The 19,641-nt window shown below is 32.7% G+C and overlaps 1 protein-coding gene across 1 annotated transcript in view; it reads left to right on the top strand.

Moving 5' to 3' along the window:
• LOC130446550 (uncharacterized) overlaps positions 1 to 19,641 on the top strand; it is a 181,230-nt gene that overhangs the window by 10,968 nt on the left and 150,621 nt on the right. Inside the window, exons 2-4 of the mRNA XM_056782881.1 lie at positions 593 to 597; positions 3,637 to 3,842; positions 9,258 to 9,645. Of these exons, the coding sequence (XP_056638859.1) occupies positions 593 to 597; positions 3,637 to 3,842; positions 9,258 to 9,645 (599 nt within the window). The remainder of the gene's footprint in view (positions 1 to 592; positions 598 to 3,636; positions 3,843 to 9,257; positions 9,646 to 19,641) is intronic.

The following is a 19,641-nucleotide window of genomic DNA, read 5'->3' as shown; positions in this document are numbered from 1 at the left end:
TTCAATCTACCACCCCTATCATTCCACTTCTAATATGCACGGTCCAATCAAATTTGATATTATTAAGGATCCTTGAAAAAACTTCTTTGACGTCTATGGTTAACAATAATTTTTGACTCAAAATCATTCGACTCTTAATATACCCCATTAACCATTGGAGGTGAGTGGACTGTTCATAATTTGTGGCGGTAAAAAAGGGAAAGCAGAATGCTCAAACTCAATAATTCGAGTCAAATTGTTGGAATATTTTAATTTTAGAGAAGAAAAAAAATCGTTAAATGTTAATACCGGAGCTCGTGTCAACAATCCTTGATATCCCCTACTAGAGGAAGTTTATTTAGATTACAAATTTTCTTTCAGTGAAACGTGACGAAAAACAATTCTATAAATATGGAGATTTAGTGCAGAAATAAAGTAAAATGATTTACCTCCAATCTGGTGTAAAATACACCCACGATTGTATATTCCGTGTGTTAATTTCTTTGAGAACAATGTAACTTAAGGAGTTTGATTATTATCCATCAACTTGAAATATCGATTATATTAGTAACACAATAGTGTGTTGATGACGTTAGAAGGTAACGATTCGAAGTTTCAGTCAAGATTTCCTGTTTAATTGGGTTTGGCAATTTAGAGTTTTCCATAAATATTGATTCATCAATTAATAAAATGGGAATTGCGAAATTTATGAATGATAAACCCCTAGAATATCATGAAGATTTCTAATCCACTATTTAACTCTTTTTACTATCCATCTAACGTCAAAAAATGGTAAACTCCGCGTATTTTCATTATCCTATATATGATACCAAGCATATGTAATTCATGTGAACTATATGTATACAAGGTGTTTCAACAAAAGGTTATCCCGTCTCTAGGATAGATAGAAAACTGAAAAATATTTGAGGTTGCTCAGTAAAAAATTCTACACGTTTTTTACGATTTTGCCGCAACTAGTGGCAACATTGTATTGAAATTTCATACGAATATATTTTGGCAGCTGATATATCCAATTAATTTGTTTTTATATCTGACTATCACAGAGGACTCTAATTACACGGTTCGTACCAAGTAGTATTGAGCATAAATTATTTAATATCAATAAATTTATTAGGTAAAATTTTAAGTGAACTTGAACATCATCAAATTTTACACCAAAAAGGTGTTCTTGATAAAACTCGATACTGTGTACCATTTTCGGATTATTTTGTCTTCAATATAAAGTATAAAGTTATAAAGTATTGATAAAGTTATTGATTATTATTATAATTAATTATTGAGCATAATTTTAAAAACAAAATACTCCGACAACGGTACATAGTATCGAGTTTTAACAAGAGATGAATGATGTTTAAGTTTACTTGAAATTTTGCCTACTAATAATCAAAAATTTATGCTCAATACTCCTTGGTACGAACCATGCGCCCTCTATGAGAGTCAGACATAAAAACAAATTCATTGTTGCCGGTAGTTGCGGCAAAGTCGTAAAAAATGTGTACAATTTTATTTCTTTAACGCCCTTTAAATAATGTATACGGATGGCTTTAGGAAAATTTTTCACTGAGCAAACCCCAAATTATTTTTCAGTTTTCTACCTATGCCACCTTTTTTTGAAACATCCTGTATATAAGTTTTTGTATTTCAATGTATGGTCCACCATAAAGAAATATTTAATACTAATTAGTGTTCATTTTCAAAAATTATGACAAATTTTATATTACCCTATTTCTACATTATTGATGGTGCACCCATTACGAACAAATATTTATTTATAAATCATACAATTAAAAAAGAACTTATGATATTGTATACACCCCAAAATAAGTGAATTTCTTTCGCTTGTGGAACGTACCATCATCTTTCATGCCGAAGTATTTGCTAGGTTGGAATGTGGACGTATCATATTCCATCGACAACATAGAAACACTCTAATCAATCTGTTAAGACAGCAAAGCGAACATACAAGTCATAATAACTGAAATAGTGTGCCTTATATTTGTACTAGAATGGGAAAAATGCTACAAAAACTGTTGAGTGGTGACTGCAAGCTCTAGCTGGTTTGAGTTTCCGATCACTTAGGCAACAAGGGCAACTATGACACCGACTTGTTTGTCAGATTGAGGTCTGCAAATTCACCAATGAGTTAAGAACCTAATTTTGGTATATGTGGTTTTTATATCTCTTGGAAGTCTGCTGGCAAATCAGTCTCGGAGATAACAAGAAACATCGAATATGGGATACGCCAAGACAGAAAAATGGGACTTTTGCCTCTGGGAATGAAAAACAACTACATGTGGATTCGATTGGTGACCGACTTTTTAACTGGGCACGAAAATCTAACGATTGGGTATGCCTATGGTGCATGAAGGAGAAAGAAACTACAGACGATTTACACAAGCCTCACAATTTGCCAAATGATATCGAAAGGTTAAGATCAAAGTCGTTTTAAATGGGACACGACGGGTCTATCAGAAAAATCTGTCTATATAAATAATAATTAGTTTCAATTTTATATAAATATGGTACAGGGAAAATGGAAAAGTAAATCTATGATTTTGTCAGTTTTTCCCAATAGCTCCAAATATATTGCTTCTTGTTTCCATTTTATTTGGGCCAAAAATTCTTTTCGGACAATCATTATTTGTTGAAATATTTGAATTGTATCAATGAATTGAATTATTTATCAATACTTTTTTTTGTTACTTCTAACCAATCATCGATCGGAGTGAAAAATATTAATACAGCATCACAAAATTCAAATTTTGTTCTTCAGTGCTATTATTCAATTGGTTGTGAAAAATATGTGAGGAATTGGGGCACTATCGTGCGAAAAACAATGTGTTTTGCCAAGTCTCCAAATCTGAAGTGGAACACTTAGAAGTTATAGCGCCAAAATGTCACTTCCACCCCAAAGATCATATACCAAATTCAAAATGTAGCACTATGTATCCAACGGCTCATGACCATCCGCTGTCACAACTATGAACGGGATATTATGAAAATCACATCTGCCCAACACGGAAGACAGCTCACTGTATGAGTTCTTTCTAATCTTATCACATTATCTGTTTCCATTCCTTCTATTCTATTTTTTTCGTTTTGGTGCACCAGAAACAATTCTTATAATGTTGAAGCAGTGCTGATAATTTTAGACCTGCTTTCCTACATCCAGAAGCTATACCTTAGTGGTCTACACAACCAATTCCCCAGTTCATGAAGTGTCTCTCGTGGTGTCCATAATTTTCAGCCAACTTCTTACTACCGAATCCTTATATTGTGCTGGATACAATTGGACCTGATGGAAAACCCGACAATTATAGATTCAAAATGCATCTTTTGTAGCGAGAGCAAACAATGAATTGAATGAGTTTTTAATTCCAGTAATTTAATAGCTACAAGAACGTAGTATGAACTTCATTTATAGTACGATTCCTATCGCTAACTCGCTGATAGGTATACCCCCATATTCCCTTTTGCCCATATTATTATCTCTTGAAATAATTTCATATCATAAAAATATGTGAAAAACTAGTTGATCAACAGGTATTAATTCTCATAAAACCTTATGGATTTTATGATTATTTTGCTTCTCTTACTTGTTGCAGAACCGCCCGTCGATATACCTAAGTCTCCAAGTGCCGATCAAAAATCACCTAATTATCAAAGGAGCCCTAAAATTTCTAAAATGGGTATAAATTCTCCTAAAGTATCCCTCAGCAGTCCCAGTCAGACTGAAAAAATATTCAATTTCGCTGAAACTGATTTTAGACCAAACAAGTCTCCAAGGTCGCCAAGATCACCGAAGAAATTCAACTACGATGACGGTCCTAGAGATACTCCAGGTATAGTATATAGTATTAGATTATAGAAAATGCATGTACAAAGCTTGCAAATATCTTGAATCAAAAATTTATTGTTTGGGTTTTCATACTGTTTATCATTCCGACAGCAAGATCTCAATAAACTTCACTTTCTGGGTACTACGTTCAACAGTTATTTCCATTTAAAGGAACGCGAGCCCACGTGTCGTGGTCTTTTCGTACGGAGAGCCTCACAATTGCAAAACAGGGTAACCCTGCTTACTCGACTGAATACTCTTCCTCAGAAAGTGGTATTCGGCATCAGTTAAACTATATGAATAACTGGTACTTAGATGGGGTGAACAATTAATATTTAATGGGACGCCACTAGCATGGGGGGCTGCAGCCATTGTCTGGATTTCAGGTTGCTGGGGCTGAATTTATTAAGATGGTGTTGTAGCTGTTGTGTGCTTTGGGTGTGGTAGAACTTCAACTTGGCAGCCTTAGAATTGCGGAAGAAAAAATAAAATGGTGTTGTACCTGTTGAGTCCTCTGGGTGTGGTAGAACTTCAACTTGGCAGCCTTAGAATTGCGGAAAAAAATAAAATAAGGAAAAAAACGGAAACACATGGAAATTACTGAAGAAGCAATATTAGATAGAACAATTTAATTAACAACATAACAAACAAACAAATAAATAAAACGATAAAACTGGAATTTTGTGAGCACTATAAGTTAGAAAAATAATTGAAAAACTTACCAGTGATGTGAAGAATGATATCATTACAAATTCTACTAAATTTAATTTGATTTAAATTCTTTAGAGAGTAGATAGGTAGAGGAGGTTTGAGCAATGAAACTGGAGTTTTACAGAATTCTTCGAATAGAATGGGAGGTCGATAGTGAATTAATTGTTTTCCAAAAATTCCATTGTTAGAATAAATAAACAGAAGTGCTGTTGTGCTACAATATGTGAACAAAGGAATATTTGAAATATTTAAAGGATAACATGTTTAGCTGTCTTTGTAGCTCATTGGGAAAAGAAATTTCCCCCGGCTCCGTAAATGATAAGTCATTGGGCAATGTTTCTTTAGAATGCCCATCATTATTTTCAGTTTTATCAAGTAATTTTCGTCCAAAATATCTACTATTTCTCAAGTGTGAAACACCAGAATGATTGGTCCAATGGAGTTAGTTCAAATTTCCTCCCTTGCAAGCTGCTCCGTCTCTTCTTTTTTACCGTGTACTTGAGAATGTCTAAGTTTCACCTAATTATTTTGTGGAAATTTGTTGATAGTATCTTGCATTTTCAGATTAACTGAAGAAATGAAGAAAATCAAAATAGTATAATTAGATATGCGATATAATATAGAGGCCGATTGCCGAACGAAGTTATGCTAGTTATTTCAACTTTTTTTCAGTTCAAACTTTTATGAGTTACTACCCGTACAAGTTAAAATTTTTTCAATTCTGTTTTTATCAGATTTGAGTGATTTTTTCACTACTTTCAAAACATTAAGGGGTGGTGAAAATTAACAACCGTTACCTTATTTGATATCAAATATTTTTTCGAGAATAAATTGTATAAAATAGAATATGGCTTAAATTGTCTTCTTATTCTTTATTAACTGATAATCTACGTATTATGGGTGTCTCTAAATTCTTGCGATAAAATTAGAATATAACAAAATTTCCACAACCTACCCCTTGCCAAGCTGTCACCCTTAAGAGATTATTGGAAGCGTTTAAGTGACATTTTACGCAGTATTCGATTATGCACAGTTCTTGTAACACTACAGGTTCTCAGCCAAGTATCGAAAGGTCCGACCTGAAAATGGTTCACAAACGATCCCTAAATCGGTTGGAACACAAAACAGAATCGTTCGTATCTGCCTTGTTATAACATCTCTATTGCGCAGAATCGTTACCGTATCAAGAACGATTCTGTGATGGGCTGGAACGAACCTAGAAAACCTAGAATCTCAGATCACTGTATTATACATTTCGAAGTATTCGAGGTATTTTCCAAACATTTCCAACTAATATAAACGGCAACTGTATAAATACTGCGCTGCGAAGTATTTTAAAGAAATTGATATTTTTGGGTAAGTGGCATTTTTATTTGCTGGTTATAGGAGTACCGTTTCTCAAACAAAATGATGTAATATTCGAAATGCGTCATTCTGTCCATCACCTTTTAGATACTGTGACTAAAAGTTATCGAATTTCCGCTGGGAGGTCGACCTCTTGTTAAGTGCATAAGGGACAGAGAACTCTTGTTTTATTAGGGATCCATAGGATTTCTATTTGTCGCATTTTCACTTATTGAAAAACCTCTTAGATTGGACCAGTGTGAAAGTTGTGAACTGAATTAGAATTATTTTTGTTCGTTTTTTGATACGTTTGATACATCACAATTTATCTTCAATTCCCCATTTTAATCTATTAATTTGATGTCAAATATGAATAACTTTATTTTGATATTGTAGGTGATTTATTGATCAATATAATTATGCAAATTGTATAAATCAAATTCTATTTTGATAAAGATCGAAATTCGAGGGTTGCCTGAAAACATAAATTGGAAATATATACTTTCGTATGGGTTGAGAAAATCTGATTAAACTTTCAGCCATTTTGGATGAGTAGTTTTGGTTTGATGTTTTTGAAAAGTAATACCCCTACCCAAATAAAGGAGTAGTTGGACGCCATAGACTCTGCACCATCACTCACAACAAGCAGAAACATCATTGAAAAAGTTTAATTGAGGGTATTGAACGATCGTCGCATTGAAACTAGATAGATAGATAGAAGAGGCATATTGAAAGATAGATACCGACTACCGAAGCTATCCCATTCTAGATTTCAACATAATACAAAATCAAATCGGCTTGGAATAAATATCGCGATAATGGTAACTTGAAAGGCTGTGCCGTCAACATATCAACTGAAAGGAATCGAATAAAGTGCTGACCTCAGTAATAAACTTAAACACGTATGCAGATGTATAAAACAGAGATTAAAGTAGGATACAGTCGAATATGATCTCCATGATTTTTATAGTTTTTTATATTTATTTTTTTATTTGATTATGTAATTCAACAATTAGTTGCGATAGATCAATAAAACCTAATTTTCTATCAAACAAATATTAGGGTAATTCAGGGGATAACGCCGTATTTTTTATGGTAGAATTCCATGTAACTGTAACTTTATTAATAATCTCCCATTAATCATTGGGAGATTATTAATATTAAGATTTTTTAAATTAAATGACCATCTCATCCGAGTAGAAGTCGATGGCCATATTAATCCTTTTTCCTTTTCCTTTCCTCTTGCTTAGATGTTCCTTGTCTTTAGTCTTTTCCTCTGCATTTTTTCCATATGTGTCGCAAGTATTTTCAAACAGATTACAATTTTCATGCATTTATTTAAGACAGTAAATACACTGAATCCTAATTTGGGATTTGGGATACATCCAATGAATTTGTATTTATGTCTGACTCTCATAGAGGGCGCTAGTTACACGGTTCTTACCAAATAGTATTGAATATAATTTGATGGTATAGAGTATTGATAAAGTTATTAATTATTATTATTATTATTATTATTAATTAGTGAGCATTAAATGAAAATGAAAATTGTTGGTCACTTGAATGAGACCCCATCGATAAAACTGATACATTCAAAAAAATGGGACTGACGGCTTTCGTTTCTTGTAACGTTTCACAAAAATCCAGTCTAATGAGTACAGGATCTTGTTTTTCGAAGTTAAATAAGTTTGGGCTCTGAGCTATTGGAGGCCTTAGTATGAAACAAACAACAATTTGATGATTATATATTGCAGCTCTAGGACTTAAACTGTTATTTGTTTCATATATTATTTGATTAAGCAAAAGCATTTTCTCTGAAATTGTCATGAAAAACTGTCATTCATTGATAGTTATGACGTTGAGTCAATAATAATTACATTTCTAAAACCTAATTATTTCCTAAATTAGATATAAAATGTACTCAAATCTTGAATACACTGACCTTATGCCTTAGACTTTAGGCGAGTGTTTCGAAAGCTCTAGTGCAGCTGTTACGCGTTATGCGGATAAGTTTCCTCGAAGAAACTTACCAAGTGAAAATACATTTAGAGCCATTGAACAACGTTGACGAGAAACTGGGAATGTGAGACCTAAAAAATAAATTCTGGCAGGCCCAGAACAATAATATCCATTAATGTAATTTCAAAATTAGTTAAACAAAATCCAACAGTTAGCATAAGAAATGTGGCAAGACAAACACATACGTTTTCTTCAAGTATTTCGTTTTTTCGTCCTTGTTACTTTTCCTTTCCTTTGATTTTTTCAGTTTTCTCCACATTTCACACCATCATATTTGTAGTCTTCTCCAGCTGAATCTTCACTATCCAAATTAATTTAACATTCTACTTCAAAAGTTGATTCTACTTTTTTTATGCGAGGATTAGTATTCTTAATATTTTGTTTCTTCTCTATTGTTTGTTTTCTTTTATAATACTTTCATTTAAAGTCAGTATTTCTACTACTTGTTTTACACGTTGTCTTGATTGCTGTTAATTTCTGGGACTGAATTTAATTCGTAAAGAAATTTAGGAGCTTTGATAGTGTATGTAACAGATTTTGAAGTTCCTTGAAGATTGGGAGTGAATTCGATGAATGATCCAATACAATACAATGGTCGTTAAGCCAGGGTGTAGAGAATGGAACCTGGAGGTAAGTCATCTTCATACTCGGCTTTGTTATTTTTGCCCTTCATGCGAAGGTAAAAATACTCCTTTGGCTCCGTAGCTGACTATTACCGTCACAGTTTCTCCCGTTTCGGTCGGTTTTAATTCCTTTCTTTGCTAGAACTGCTCCAGGATGATTATCCAGTTGGAGATCAGTTTCATTAATATTAAAGAAGTCTTACCAAACAATTTGTTATCCTTCAAAAAGGTCCCTAAAATGTTGAAATATCATTTATACCTTTTAAGCGAGCAATAGGTATTCCCTCCGATTTACGAATTTTGATTTTTTATTCTATATCGTCTGGGAAAGTATTTATAATATAATACAGCACCACGATATAGTGATACCCACCTTATTAACTCTACCTTGTTTCATGTGATTTTTATCAATCCTCAAGGTCAAAGCGACGTTGAGTATTTCAAAGTATAGTTTTGAAATGTTGTCAAAACACGAGCTTTCATTCTTTCATTCAATTTTATTCGAATTTATAGCAATATCTGAATATTTTCTAGATAATTCTAAAATCACCAACGTAGAAAGGTATAAAGTAAAATGATTATCGATATCGTTATACTCTAATGGAATACTTCAAACAAAAACTCTTATTACTATTTAACTATTATTTGAAAGAAAAAAAATCTCTTTTCTGTTGTATATACATTTTTTTCTATTTCTTAATGCATTTTCTATTTGGTTTAAGGTTCCAGTGACAGTAATGGATATTACTTCAATCTAGCCTCACCACCAAAAAAATCAGGAGTGAGCAATCGCCAGATGTACCAGTCTTCAAAAAGCGATTCTATGAACTCTACCAAATCTAGTTTAGAATATTCTTCTACCACCCAACATCCAACAGGAGCATACCAAGATATTCAATACAAAGTCTGTCATTCCTTGGATTCCGATACACAATCACAAACCACATCCAGCTATCGACATTCCTCTACAAGTCTCAGCTCAAGACACTCATCTATAAAAGAGAAGAGAAAACCAAGATGCAATATACGGACAAATCCAGGTTATGATGATCGATATTCTTCCTGTAAATCTATTAATGAGTATGAGGGAAGCAACAAAACTTTAAAAAGGTTAGTACATAATATTGAATAGAAACAAAGACCTAGCAAACAATTAAATAATCTATATCAATATTAATTGATATTTAACAAACAAAAAATTGATGAAAAATATGGGAATAAAACCAAAATCGCCCTGTTCTGAGTAAAAATATGAAATCCATATTTATCCATCAAGAAAAGGCTTTGAAATTTATTAAGATGTAGTTTCATTTAGAAAAGTTGATACTAAACTACGACAACTAGTATTTCACATGTTTTCATGATACAGTACACTATTATCAAGAATTCGACTACTATTAGCTAAACTTTTCAAAGTGGATGCCGCGTTTACTCACAGTCGATCAAAAAGAACGTCTTAATAATTCAGAGCAGTGTTTGGTCATGTTTACACGTAGTAAATCAGATTTTTTGCGTCCATATGTGATAATGGATAGAACATCACTCCACTCCGGAATCATCTGAATAGACTGCAAACACGTCCGAAGCCTCCAACGGCAGAACAGTCAACTGGGAATATTATGGCGTTAGTATTTTGAGATGCGCATGAAATATTGTTGATCGACCTACTCCAAAAGGGAGAAGCAATCAATAGTGAATACTATATAGAGTTGTTGGATGGTTTGAATGCAAAAATCAAGGAAAAACGGCCTCATGTCGAAGAAAAAACCACTTCACTTCACCAAGACCATGCATCGATGACAACGATGGTTAAATTAAACGAATTGCTCCCTCATCCACTGTACAGTCCCGATCTGGCCTCCAGTGACTACTGGCTATTCGCTAATCTCAAAGAGATGCTTTCCGGTAAGACATGCAGCACAAATGGAGAAGCAATTGCTAAACCTGAAGCCTTTATAATATGAGTGCATTTCCAAGGTAAAGGTTTATGTGCAAAAATGTGATAACTTCCTATCCCAAAGACTTTGAGTGTTAATTGGCAATTAAGATTTATTCTTTGGGAGTACTTGGTATGCAATCTAATGTCAAAGTCATTAGGATGTTCAAAAATATTTGACCTTTTGTTTTTAATGATCTTAAGGTTAGTAGATTATTATTTAGCTATGAAATAGCTAGTAGATTATTATTTAGCTATGAAACAAATAACACAAATCTGTTTCTGCGGTAAGTCCAACTTCTTCCCATTCTACAACAATGAATTTATAGCTGTATCGTCCACAAAAAATATGATATTACAAGAGAAATTCGAAGCTAAGGCAATCTTATTCATATAAATGAGAAACAGAATTCAAGCCAATTATGTTCCTTGAGAAACACCTATTTTTACTATGGAGTGTAAGGGCTAGACATCCGTAACATGCAGGTGAAGGATAATGGTGGAGTTTGGTATGTGAAAGTGGGAAGAGGTGAAGAATATAAATGTAATATTGCAGAAGCAGCTAGGTGCGGAGCTATGCCAATGTGATTTTTTAACCATTATAATGTACTCTCGACTTATCAAACCCATATTTAGTCACTGTTTTCTTCAACAAACATACCGATTAACGCCTATAAACAATTCAAACTCTGTCTACCTTCGGAAAGTCCTTTTAGCCTATATATCTTTTTTTGTTATTTAACTGCCCTTTTCGGGGCTTTATATATTATTAATTCACCCACCGTTCTGAGACCGCAAAAATAAAAAGATGCAACAAATAAAAATAGCAACAGTGATTGGCTCGACATGTGTAGTAAGATTGTCATAATAGCTTTGATCCATAGACGTAGAACAAAAAAATGAATGAATGATAGTTATTAAAGAAGCAATTATGTATGAAATTCTCATTATAAAGACAAAGCATTCATTTAATAGCATAGATTCGTCGAACAATATTTTAGTAAGTAAAGTAAATTAACAATTTTTAACTAAAACCAATTTGGTAAGTTAGGTTGGATAAGGTTAGTTTAGTTTATATTAGGTTTAATTGGGTTAGACTATACTCAAACTCTGTGAGTGATTTCAAACAATTTCCTCTCAAATTATATGTGAATTTGTCGTATTAATACTTTGTTCCTCCTATTACTCATTTCCGTCACTGGCATGATACGGAAGTCTTACCAGCTGAAGATTTTTGCATCACTTATTTTCAGGCGCTGGTTCTGATAAATAAATAATCTTTTAAGAAGTTTATATTACACATTCTATACCATAGGTTCTTAGCTTGTCCAGCAGAATGTTTTGGAAAGACATCTAGATCGTTTAACGTGTCTAGTGAAAATAAGTTGAATGTTCTTAAAACGGAAAGATCCTGAGCTTTACTTGAGTCATTAATTTCGTCTATCTCCAGCAAAAATCTATGTAAGCAAAGGCATCACATCTGTGAAACAACTAGAAGAATGGAAATCAACCGCAATCGCCAAAGGTTACATCGAGGACAATATAATTAACAACATAATTAGTACAACCGCCACTGAAAATATTACTTAGAGGGCGAAGAAAATTCAAGTGTAACTCTCTTAACAAAAATCAAAACTAGATTGTATTGTTAGTGATAGTTATGGATAAACAATAATATTCTTTTCGCGAATAATAACCTTTACTGATTTGCTTGAATTATACCAATTGCTTCAATCGTGTTGCAAAAGTCATCCTCAGGAGTGATAGCGATCATTACTTTCTTATTGAAGATTATTTGTACGAATATTTATCTCAAAATTACAAAACTGTCAACATTATACTATTTCACGGAAGTGTTAACTTCTTTATCTGATATTAGATGAAAGCTGAAAGCTTATCAATTTGTGTTCTCCCCATATCAATTTAATATCTCGAAATTGTCGAGTGCAAGCCTACTAAATCGATTTTTATTGTTGACAATATATATTTCACACTTTGTGTTTTATCAAACTCGATAATTCAATAAATAAAGCAGACGGGATAAAATTGTCACTTTTAGATAAAAAAAATGTTTTAATTGGAGCTATTTTTATCATCACATGAAAGTATTGTTGATTTAATACATTGTTTTATGTACACTCAGTTATTGGGGTCACGTTCAACAAGTGTTGATGAGTCATGAGTCAATTCAAGTTATTCAACTGTAAATATAATAATTTGTTGGACAATATTTGATTTGTGTTAATATCACAAAGCATCGACTCACATAAATTTTACTGTTAATACAATACATAAAATATGATTAGAGTTATTCAATGTTGTTATATGAAAATAAAATAAATTTCACCACAACAACCGAAACTATCACCAATAACATCACCAATATATAAGCATCTCAACGCTACAAATATTGAACACTAAACGATATAAATTTTAATCATGAGGGTTGATTTTTTTTTACCCTCCGATAGCACTATATGATGACCAGGAATGCAGCAGGTGACAGGTATGCGTAGTAGGCGACTGTCTATTCTTGCTGGCACAGGGAATAATGCAGTTGTGATTCATCGAAGAATGAGTCGAGTAGATGGAGACACCTTTATGAGTGATGACGTTGCTCGTGAATGGTAATGTTCGTGATAAATGGGGTCAAGGACGCAAATCTGTCGGTACAGACGACATTATTTAGCGAATTATCGATGTAATTTCTAGAAGGTTCTGGATCTGTACTTCACATTTACCGAATAGTTGCGCTACAGAAAAGTTACCACTCGCTGGGTCCTAACTGGCAACCACAAAACTAGCCTAATGGGTGCTCTTTGGAATTTCTTTACCATTACAATACTGATGGAGAAGTTTTTTTGAAATCCATTATTACAGGTGATGAGGCATGGATGTATGACATGCCCGAAATAAAACGAAAATCACAACAATGGATGCTTCAAACAAAATTTTAAGCTTATGGTAATTGTTTTTTGGGACCAAAAATGTTTGTTGCATGGGGAGTTTATGCACCTTAGTACAAGTGATGCAGATTTATATTATGGAAGTTTGCGACGCTTACCGAGAGGTATTCAAAACAAACGGAGAGATATGGTAACTTTTGGAATTAATTTGATCCTCGACAATGCCCGTCTTCATAGCAGTTTCAATGAGATATTTCCGAACACGCAACATACAGTTCCGACACCAAGTGATTCTCATCTTTTATCTCAATGGTGGCTTGAGAAGCGGCGCTTTCAAACTGAAATGGAGCTCAAAGAAACCGTCACAACCCATTTGCAAAGATTGTTCGCAGATATGACAAATGCGAGTAAAGAAATAAGCTGTATTGTACTCTTCTTTATATAATAAAATATCTTTTATATCTTCATGAGTGTTTTTTTCGTAGCCCATCGGAGGTTGAGGCATAGATATTTTGTCTAATGGCTGTAACGAAAATGTATGAATCGATTTCTTACATTTCTCACATTTCCTAGACATTTTAAGGTATGCCAAATGAGAAAATTTATCTCCGATTCAAGAAGCAAGACACGTGAATTTTAACGCATGCCGCAAGCTCAGAATTAATGATTTATACTTTGTACTTTGTTCGATGTCAAAATATATAATTTCACAAACTAACCAAACTTAATTCAACTGATAATAAAATGTTAATCAAAATGTCATTCAAACTTGTCATGTTGCAACAAGCTTTTTTATAAAAATCGTGTTTATTTTTATAAGTATGAATTATGTTTTGTACATTTTTCATTTCTCTTTTATAAATTTTATGAATAAACATAAGTTGAAATTGAAATATGAATAAAGGTCTTTGTTGGTACTGCCGTTATTTTTTTAGAATTATATTTGAGTTGATGCTCTCAGTACCTGGCTTATCGAAGAAAACATTTATTTTTCATCGCAATGTCCTTTTAGCTCCATAAACTTTTGCTAGCGATATTCAATAAGTCCGATACCCTATAATAAGAATCGTCAAGATCCTCGAAATAATCATTAACTGCCGACATTACCTCTTCATTGTTAGAAAATCTTTGGCCACCGAGCAATGTTTTCAAGTCTGGGAAAAGAAAATAGTCCTAGGGGGCTAAATCTGGCGAAAAAAGTACATGAGGTAACAATTCAAACTTTTGTGTGAGCTGGTGCATTATCTTCATAAAACAATACTTTCTTCTTAGCCAAATGCGGCTGTTTTGATTTCTTCTATCAAACATCACAAAAAGTTTTTCCTTTTCAAGATATTCAATTAAATTATTCCACGCGCATTTAAAAAAACTGACGCCATAACCTTGTATGCAGATGAAACGGACTTTCTTTGGAGCCGGTTCTCCGTTTTCAGTCCTTTGTTTCGATTGTTCTTCTGTTTCGGGTGTGAATTGATGGACACACGTTCTATCCATGGTTATGAAAAAGTGCAAAAATTTTACTTTATTCCAGTGAGACATTACTAAACACTCTATGGAAACATCTTCACGACGATGCTTTTGTTCCGTTGCGAGCAATCGCGACACCCATAATGCGCAAAGCTTTCTCATGTCCAAATTTTCAGTTGATATTCGATGTACCGCACTTTTTGAAATGCCTACGATGTCTGCTAGCTCGCTCAACATTTCTGGAGTCGTCACCCCATTTGGTTGACCACTCTATATATCATACTTTTAATAACGAGGGAGCAGTTTTATCAAGAGTAGAAGCTCAGATTTTATATTGATTGGGCTGATGCATTTCAAATAAAAGTTTTGTATACATAAAAAGAACCAGATTTTTCTATGTACACAAATTCACTGAAAACGATTACTATTAATGGCTGCCTAACAAATACTAAACAACGTGGCGACTTTAAACGCGAAATATATGCTGTGTAGATTGTGTATTTTTCAATACAGTGGTATTTTTCAAGCAACTACTGCCATCTCTAGGTACTGGCAAGTACTTCTGGGACCATTCTCTCAGAACAGAACAGAACAGAACAGAATCTCTCAGGACGTTTTTATACTTTGCCCGAATAACATTTGTTATGTTATAAAGCGCCTAAGTATTATGTATAAAGTAAGTAATACTATATATTCATATTTGTTACCTAAAAATAATTATACAGTGCTTTTCAGATAAAAGTATCCACCTTTAATAACTTTTGTAATACTGGTATTTAGAAAAAATCCAAAAACACGTCAATTTATGTTGGAAGGGGCAAGCATTATCGCTTATTTAAACTTACTGGAAAAGCCACCCCCTCACCCCTAGCAGCAACCCCTTTATTTTTTTAAATTACTTTTCATATTTTTTATGTAAAATTTGGATACTCCTCTTTGAGCTGATTTCAAAAATGTATAATACTTGTAGGTTAAAGTGGTTAGTTTATGAGATAAACAATTTTTCTTTTAAGAGCAAAAATTTTATTTATTATTTACTTTCACCTTATTTGCCTGTACTAAAATGGGTTGTACAACGGTTCAAACTCTTTAATCTTTTTAACTGTGCTATTTATTCTACTTAAAAAATCCAAACAACAAAAAACTCTACTTTTTATTAAAGTTTGACATTGTCAACTAGAATTTGTAGTCACTATTCATAGTATAATTTGATACATTATTTATTATGTTTTTCTTTGCAAGAAAGAATTGAAATTGTAGGTTTATACTACCAAAATAATAATTGTGCAAGAGCTGCTGCTAGAATATTTAACGAATTACATGACGGAAGACATGCAACTCATAAGTATGTAATTCAACTGATGGAGAAATTTACCACAACAGGGTCTGTTTGCAATAAAGTGCATAATCGAGAGGGACTCGTAAATAACGAAGCAATCCAAGTGGCAATTTTAGGGCAAGTCAGCTTAGAGGCTCAACAACCCCAATCGTTGTCAACAATAAGTAGAGCGATCTGTGTTTCATCTTCTACAGTTTTCCGAGTTCTACATAAATTCAAGTACCACCCATACAAAGTTGAGTTGCTGAACGAGTTGAATGAAGTCATCTAGAGTTTTGCGAATCAATGACGCAAATTAACAATAACAATCCACAATTGTTAAACAATATTTGCTTTTCTGATGAATGCTCATGGTCATTAAATGGCTTAGTAAGTAGGCATAATTGTAGATATTGGGCTGAAAGTGATCCACATATTATGCGTTAATTCCATACACAACATCCCCAAAAGTTAAACGTTTGGTGTGGTATCCTAGGTGACCACATTGTCGGACCATTCTTCATTAACGGAAATTTAAATGGTGAATCATATCTTGAGTTACTCTGGGAAGGGGTTGACCCACGTATTACAACAATAATAGAAAATGATGATAACCTTTCCGAAGATTTACTGGTATTTCAACAAGACGGAGCTCCCCCACACTATGCTATGCCTGTCCGACAATTTTTAAACGAAACATTCCCCGCTCGTTGGATAGGTAGAAGGGGGCAGATGATAGAGTGGCCACCTAGGTCACCGGATTTAACACCCCTAGACTTCTTTTTATGGGGGTATTTAAAAACAAAAGTTTATGCTACCCAACCAGAATCTCTGGATGATTTACGAGAGAGGATAGAAAATGAATGTCGACAATTAAATCCAGCCGTATTAAGCAATGTCAGAGAGGCATTTCAAAATAGATTATACCATTGTATGGAAGTGAAGAGTTTGAACTGTTGTACAACCCATTTTAGTACAGGCAAATAAGGTGAAAGTAAATAATAAGTAAAATTTGTGCTCTTAAAAGAAAAATTGTTTATCTCATAAACTAACCACTTTAACCTACAAGTATTATACATTTTTGAAATCAGCTCAAAGAGGAGTATCCAAATTTTACATAAAAAATATGACAAGTAATTTAAAAAAATAAAGGGGATGCTGCTAGGGGTGAGGGGGTGGCTTTTGCAGTAAGTTTAAATAAGCCATAATGCTTGCCCCTTCCAACATAAATTGACGTGTTTTTGGATTTTTTCTAAATACCAGTATTACAAAAGTTATTAAAGGTGGATACTTTTATCTGAATAGCACTGTATAATGGCTGAACACGACATCAAGTTTTCAACTGAAAGTTATTCATAGTTTTTAGCAATAGGGCAATGAGTCATTAAATAATGTTCAAAATATTATTTGTTTGCCACCACGAAATAGAAAGCTATTCAAAACTAGGAAAATTGAATCATAGAATTTCTATTTGAAACATATGTTTGTTTCTAAAATTTATGGAAAAAGAAGTCGTGAAAAATACTGACAATTCCTGTACATACATATCAATTCTGAACCAAATGACATGTTGCCATTCAACTAAATCAATGATGATATTTTTTCTCTTATTTGGGACGAATTATATAGGGTTATGATGAAGTATTGAGGAGAAATCATATACCACACAATGTTCTTTTTGGAAAAGATGTCAACATAAATCAAAGTTATGACGTCATTAACATTTTTCTAAAATAGGAAGATGGACTTTTTAACATTATTTGATAGAGCTTATTTTTCTGCATTATAAAAAAAATCAATTCGAGTTACACGACAAAAAATTGATACAAAAAACGACTACTTAAGAATTTGTGGTAAAGCAATTTTTGTTGCAGTTTCGCGATGGTTGTCTTCCGATGACAGCAAAATATCTTATTTTTACATTGTGCTTATTATTGGTCTTCAAGAAATTAGAATATTCCTCACGTATCCCTTTTCATTAAAGCTCACAACAATTTTGCTACTTCTAGCAATTGGAGGTCTTCCAAAATATTGTTTAATTGATTCAGTAGATGCTTCGAACTCTATCACTATAACTTATCATCAACAGAATTTATATCCTTTCCCTTCTGGTTAAAGGACCTATATTAATAAAGTTGGTATGATGCCAATCGTAAGTCTGACACTGAGAAACAGTTGCTTCATTAAAAATTGGAAAAATTGATTACATCAGCTCAATTTCAATAATGGAGTTTTTTGTAAATAAGTTCAAACTCAACTTTATTTTGTTTCTCATTTATTATCTCAGTTTTTTCTTATTCGACTCGTGTTTGCATTTTCAAAAAAAATTTTGGTCGTTTGTTGAATTTTGTTTATTACTTTATGATAACTGTATACATGTATATATACATATATAACATATATATATATATATATATATATATATATATATATATATATATATATATATATATATTTATATAAGCATTGGATTGATTCTAAATTACTCTTTGTCTGTACATGCAAACATGTAAGAAGCTAGAATAAGCTCACTCAATTATGAACGATGGTTGGTATGAAGTTGATATAAAGTCTGGAAACAAACAAAATTCTCATAAACTAATGTGCCGAAAACAACTTAACAGGATATATATATTGTCTCGAATTTTGCGAACGAGAATGTTGGTTATGACATTCAGTAAGTGGTTAAAACATCATTCACACAACTAGGGGAGAAAAAAAGAATGATGTCTCGTAAATCAATGAAAAAATGCGACTAAAAAAACCGCAAATTTAGAAACTATACTTGTCCTATGCGGGTCCTATACTTGAAATAACTAATTGAATAATGAGAAACAGTAATTTATACTCAAAAGACTTATTTATTGGACTTGTATGTGGGTTATTGAATTTGTCGAAAAATTATTTTTCAAATTACAAGAGAAATGTTTCCGGAGAATTAGAATTATTCTCATTTTATTTGGCGTATAAGGTTCAATAAATAAAGCAACTTATGTTTAAAACCACGTTTTAAAACATTTATAGTCATAATCAGGGTACGTATGCAGTTTTTCTGAATCATGTCCATTGTTGGCGCTAAACTGGCTTCAAAAAGTCATATACTATCCGTCAAATAACATTTTTAGTTGCATCGTCAATTTTTATCAGTTTATCTGACTTTTCTCTATGTTTTCGTCTTACGCACTAAAACAAATTTGAAATAACCCCTTGACTTTGTCTTTGAATATTCATGTCCAAACTCTTGACTAAAATTTTTTTCACTATTCGTCAATAAATCGTCTACCGCCAAGAAGCTATATATATATATATATATATATATATATATATATATATATATATAACTGAATAGATTGGAACGGTTAACAAAAATAAAACAGAACTATAATTAAATTAAATACAAAAATCATCAACTGCTATTATCTGGAAAATAAATATTAAATGTAGTAAATACATTACTACGAACCACCACTACCAATAGT

The sequence above is a fragment of the Diorhabda sublineata genome, chromosome 7 (genome assembly GCF_026230105.1).
Source record: "Diorhabda sublineata isolate icDioSubl1.1 chromosome 7, icDioSubl1.1, whole genome shotgun sequence".
Taxonomy (NCBI): Eukaryota; Metazoa; Arthropoda; class Insecta; order Coleoptera; family Chrysomelidae; genus Diorhabda; species Diorhabda sublineata.
This window is presented reverse-complemented; position numbering and strand designations above follow the sequence as displayed.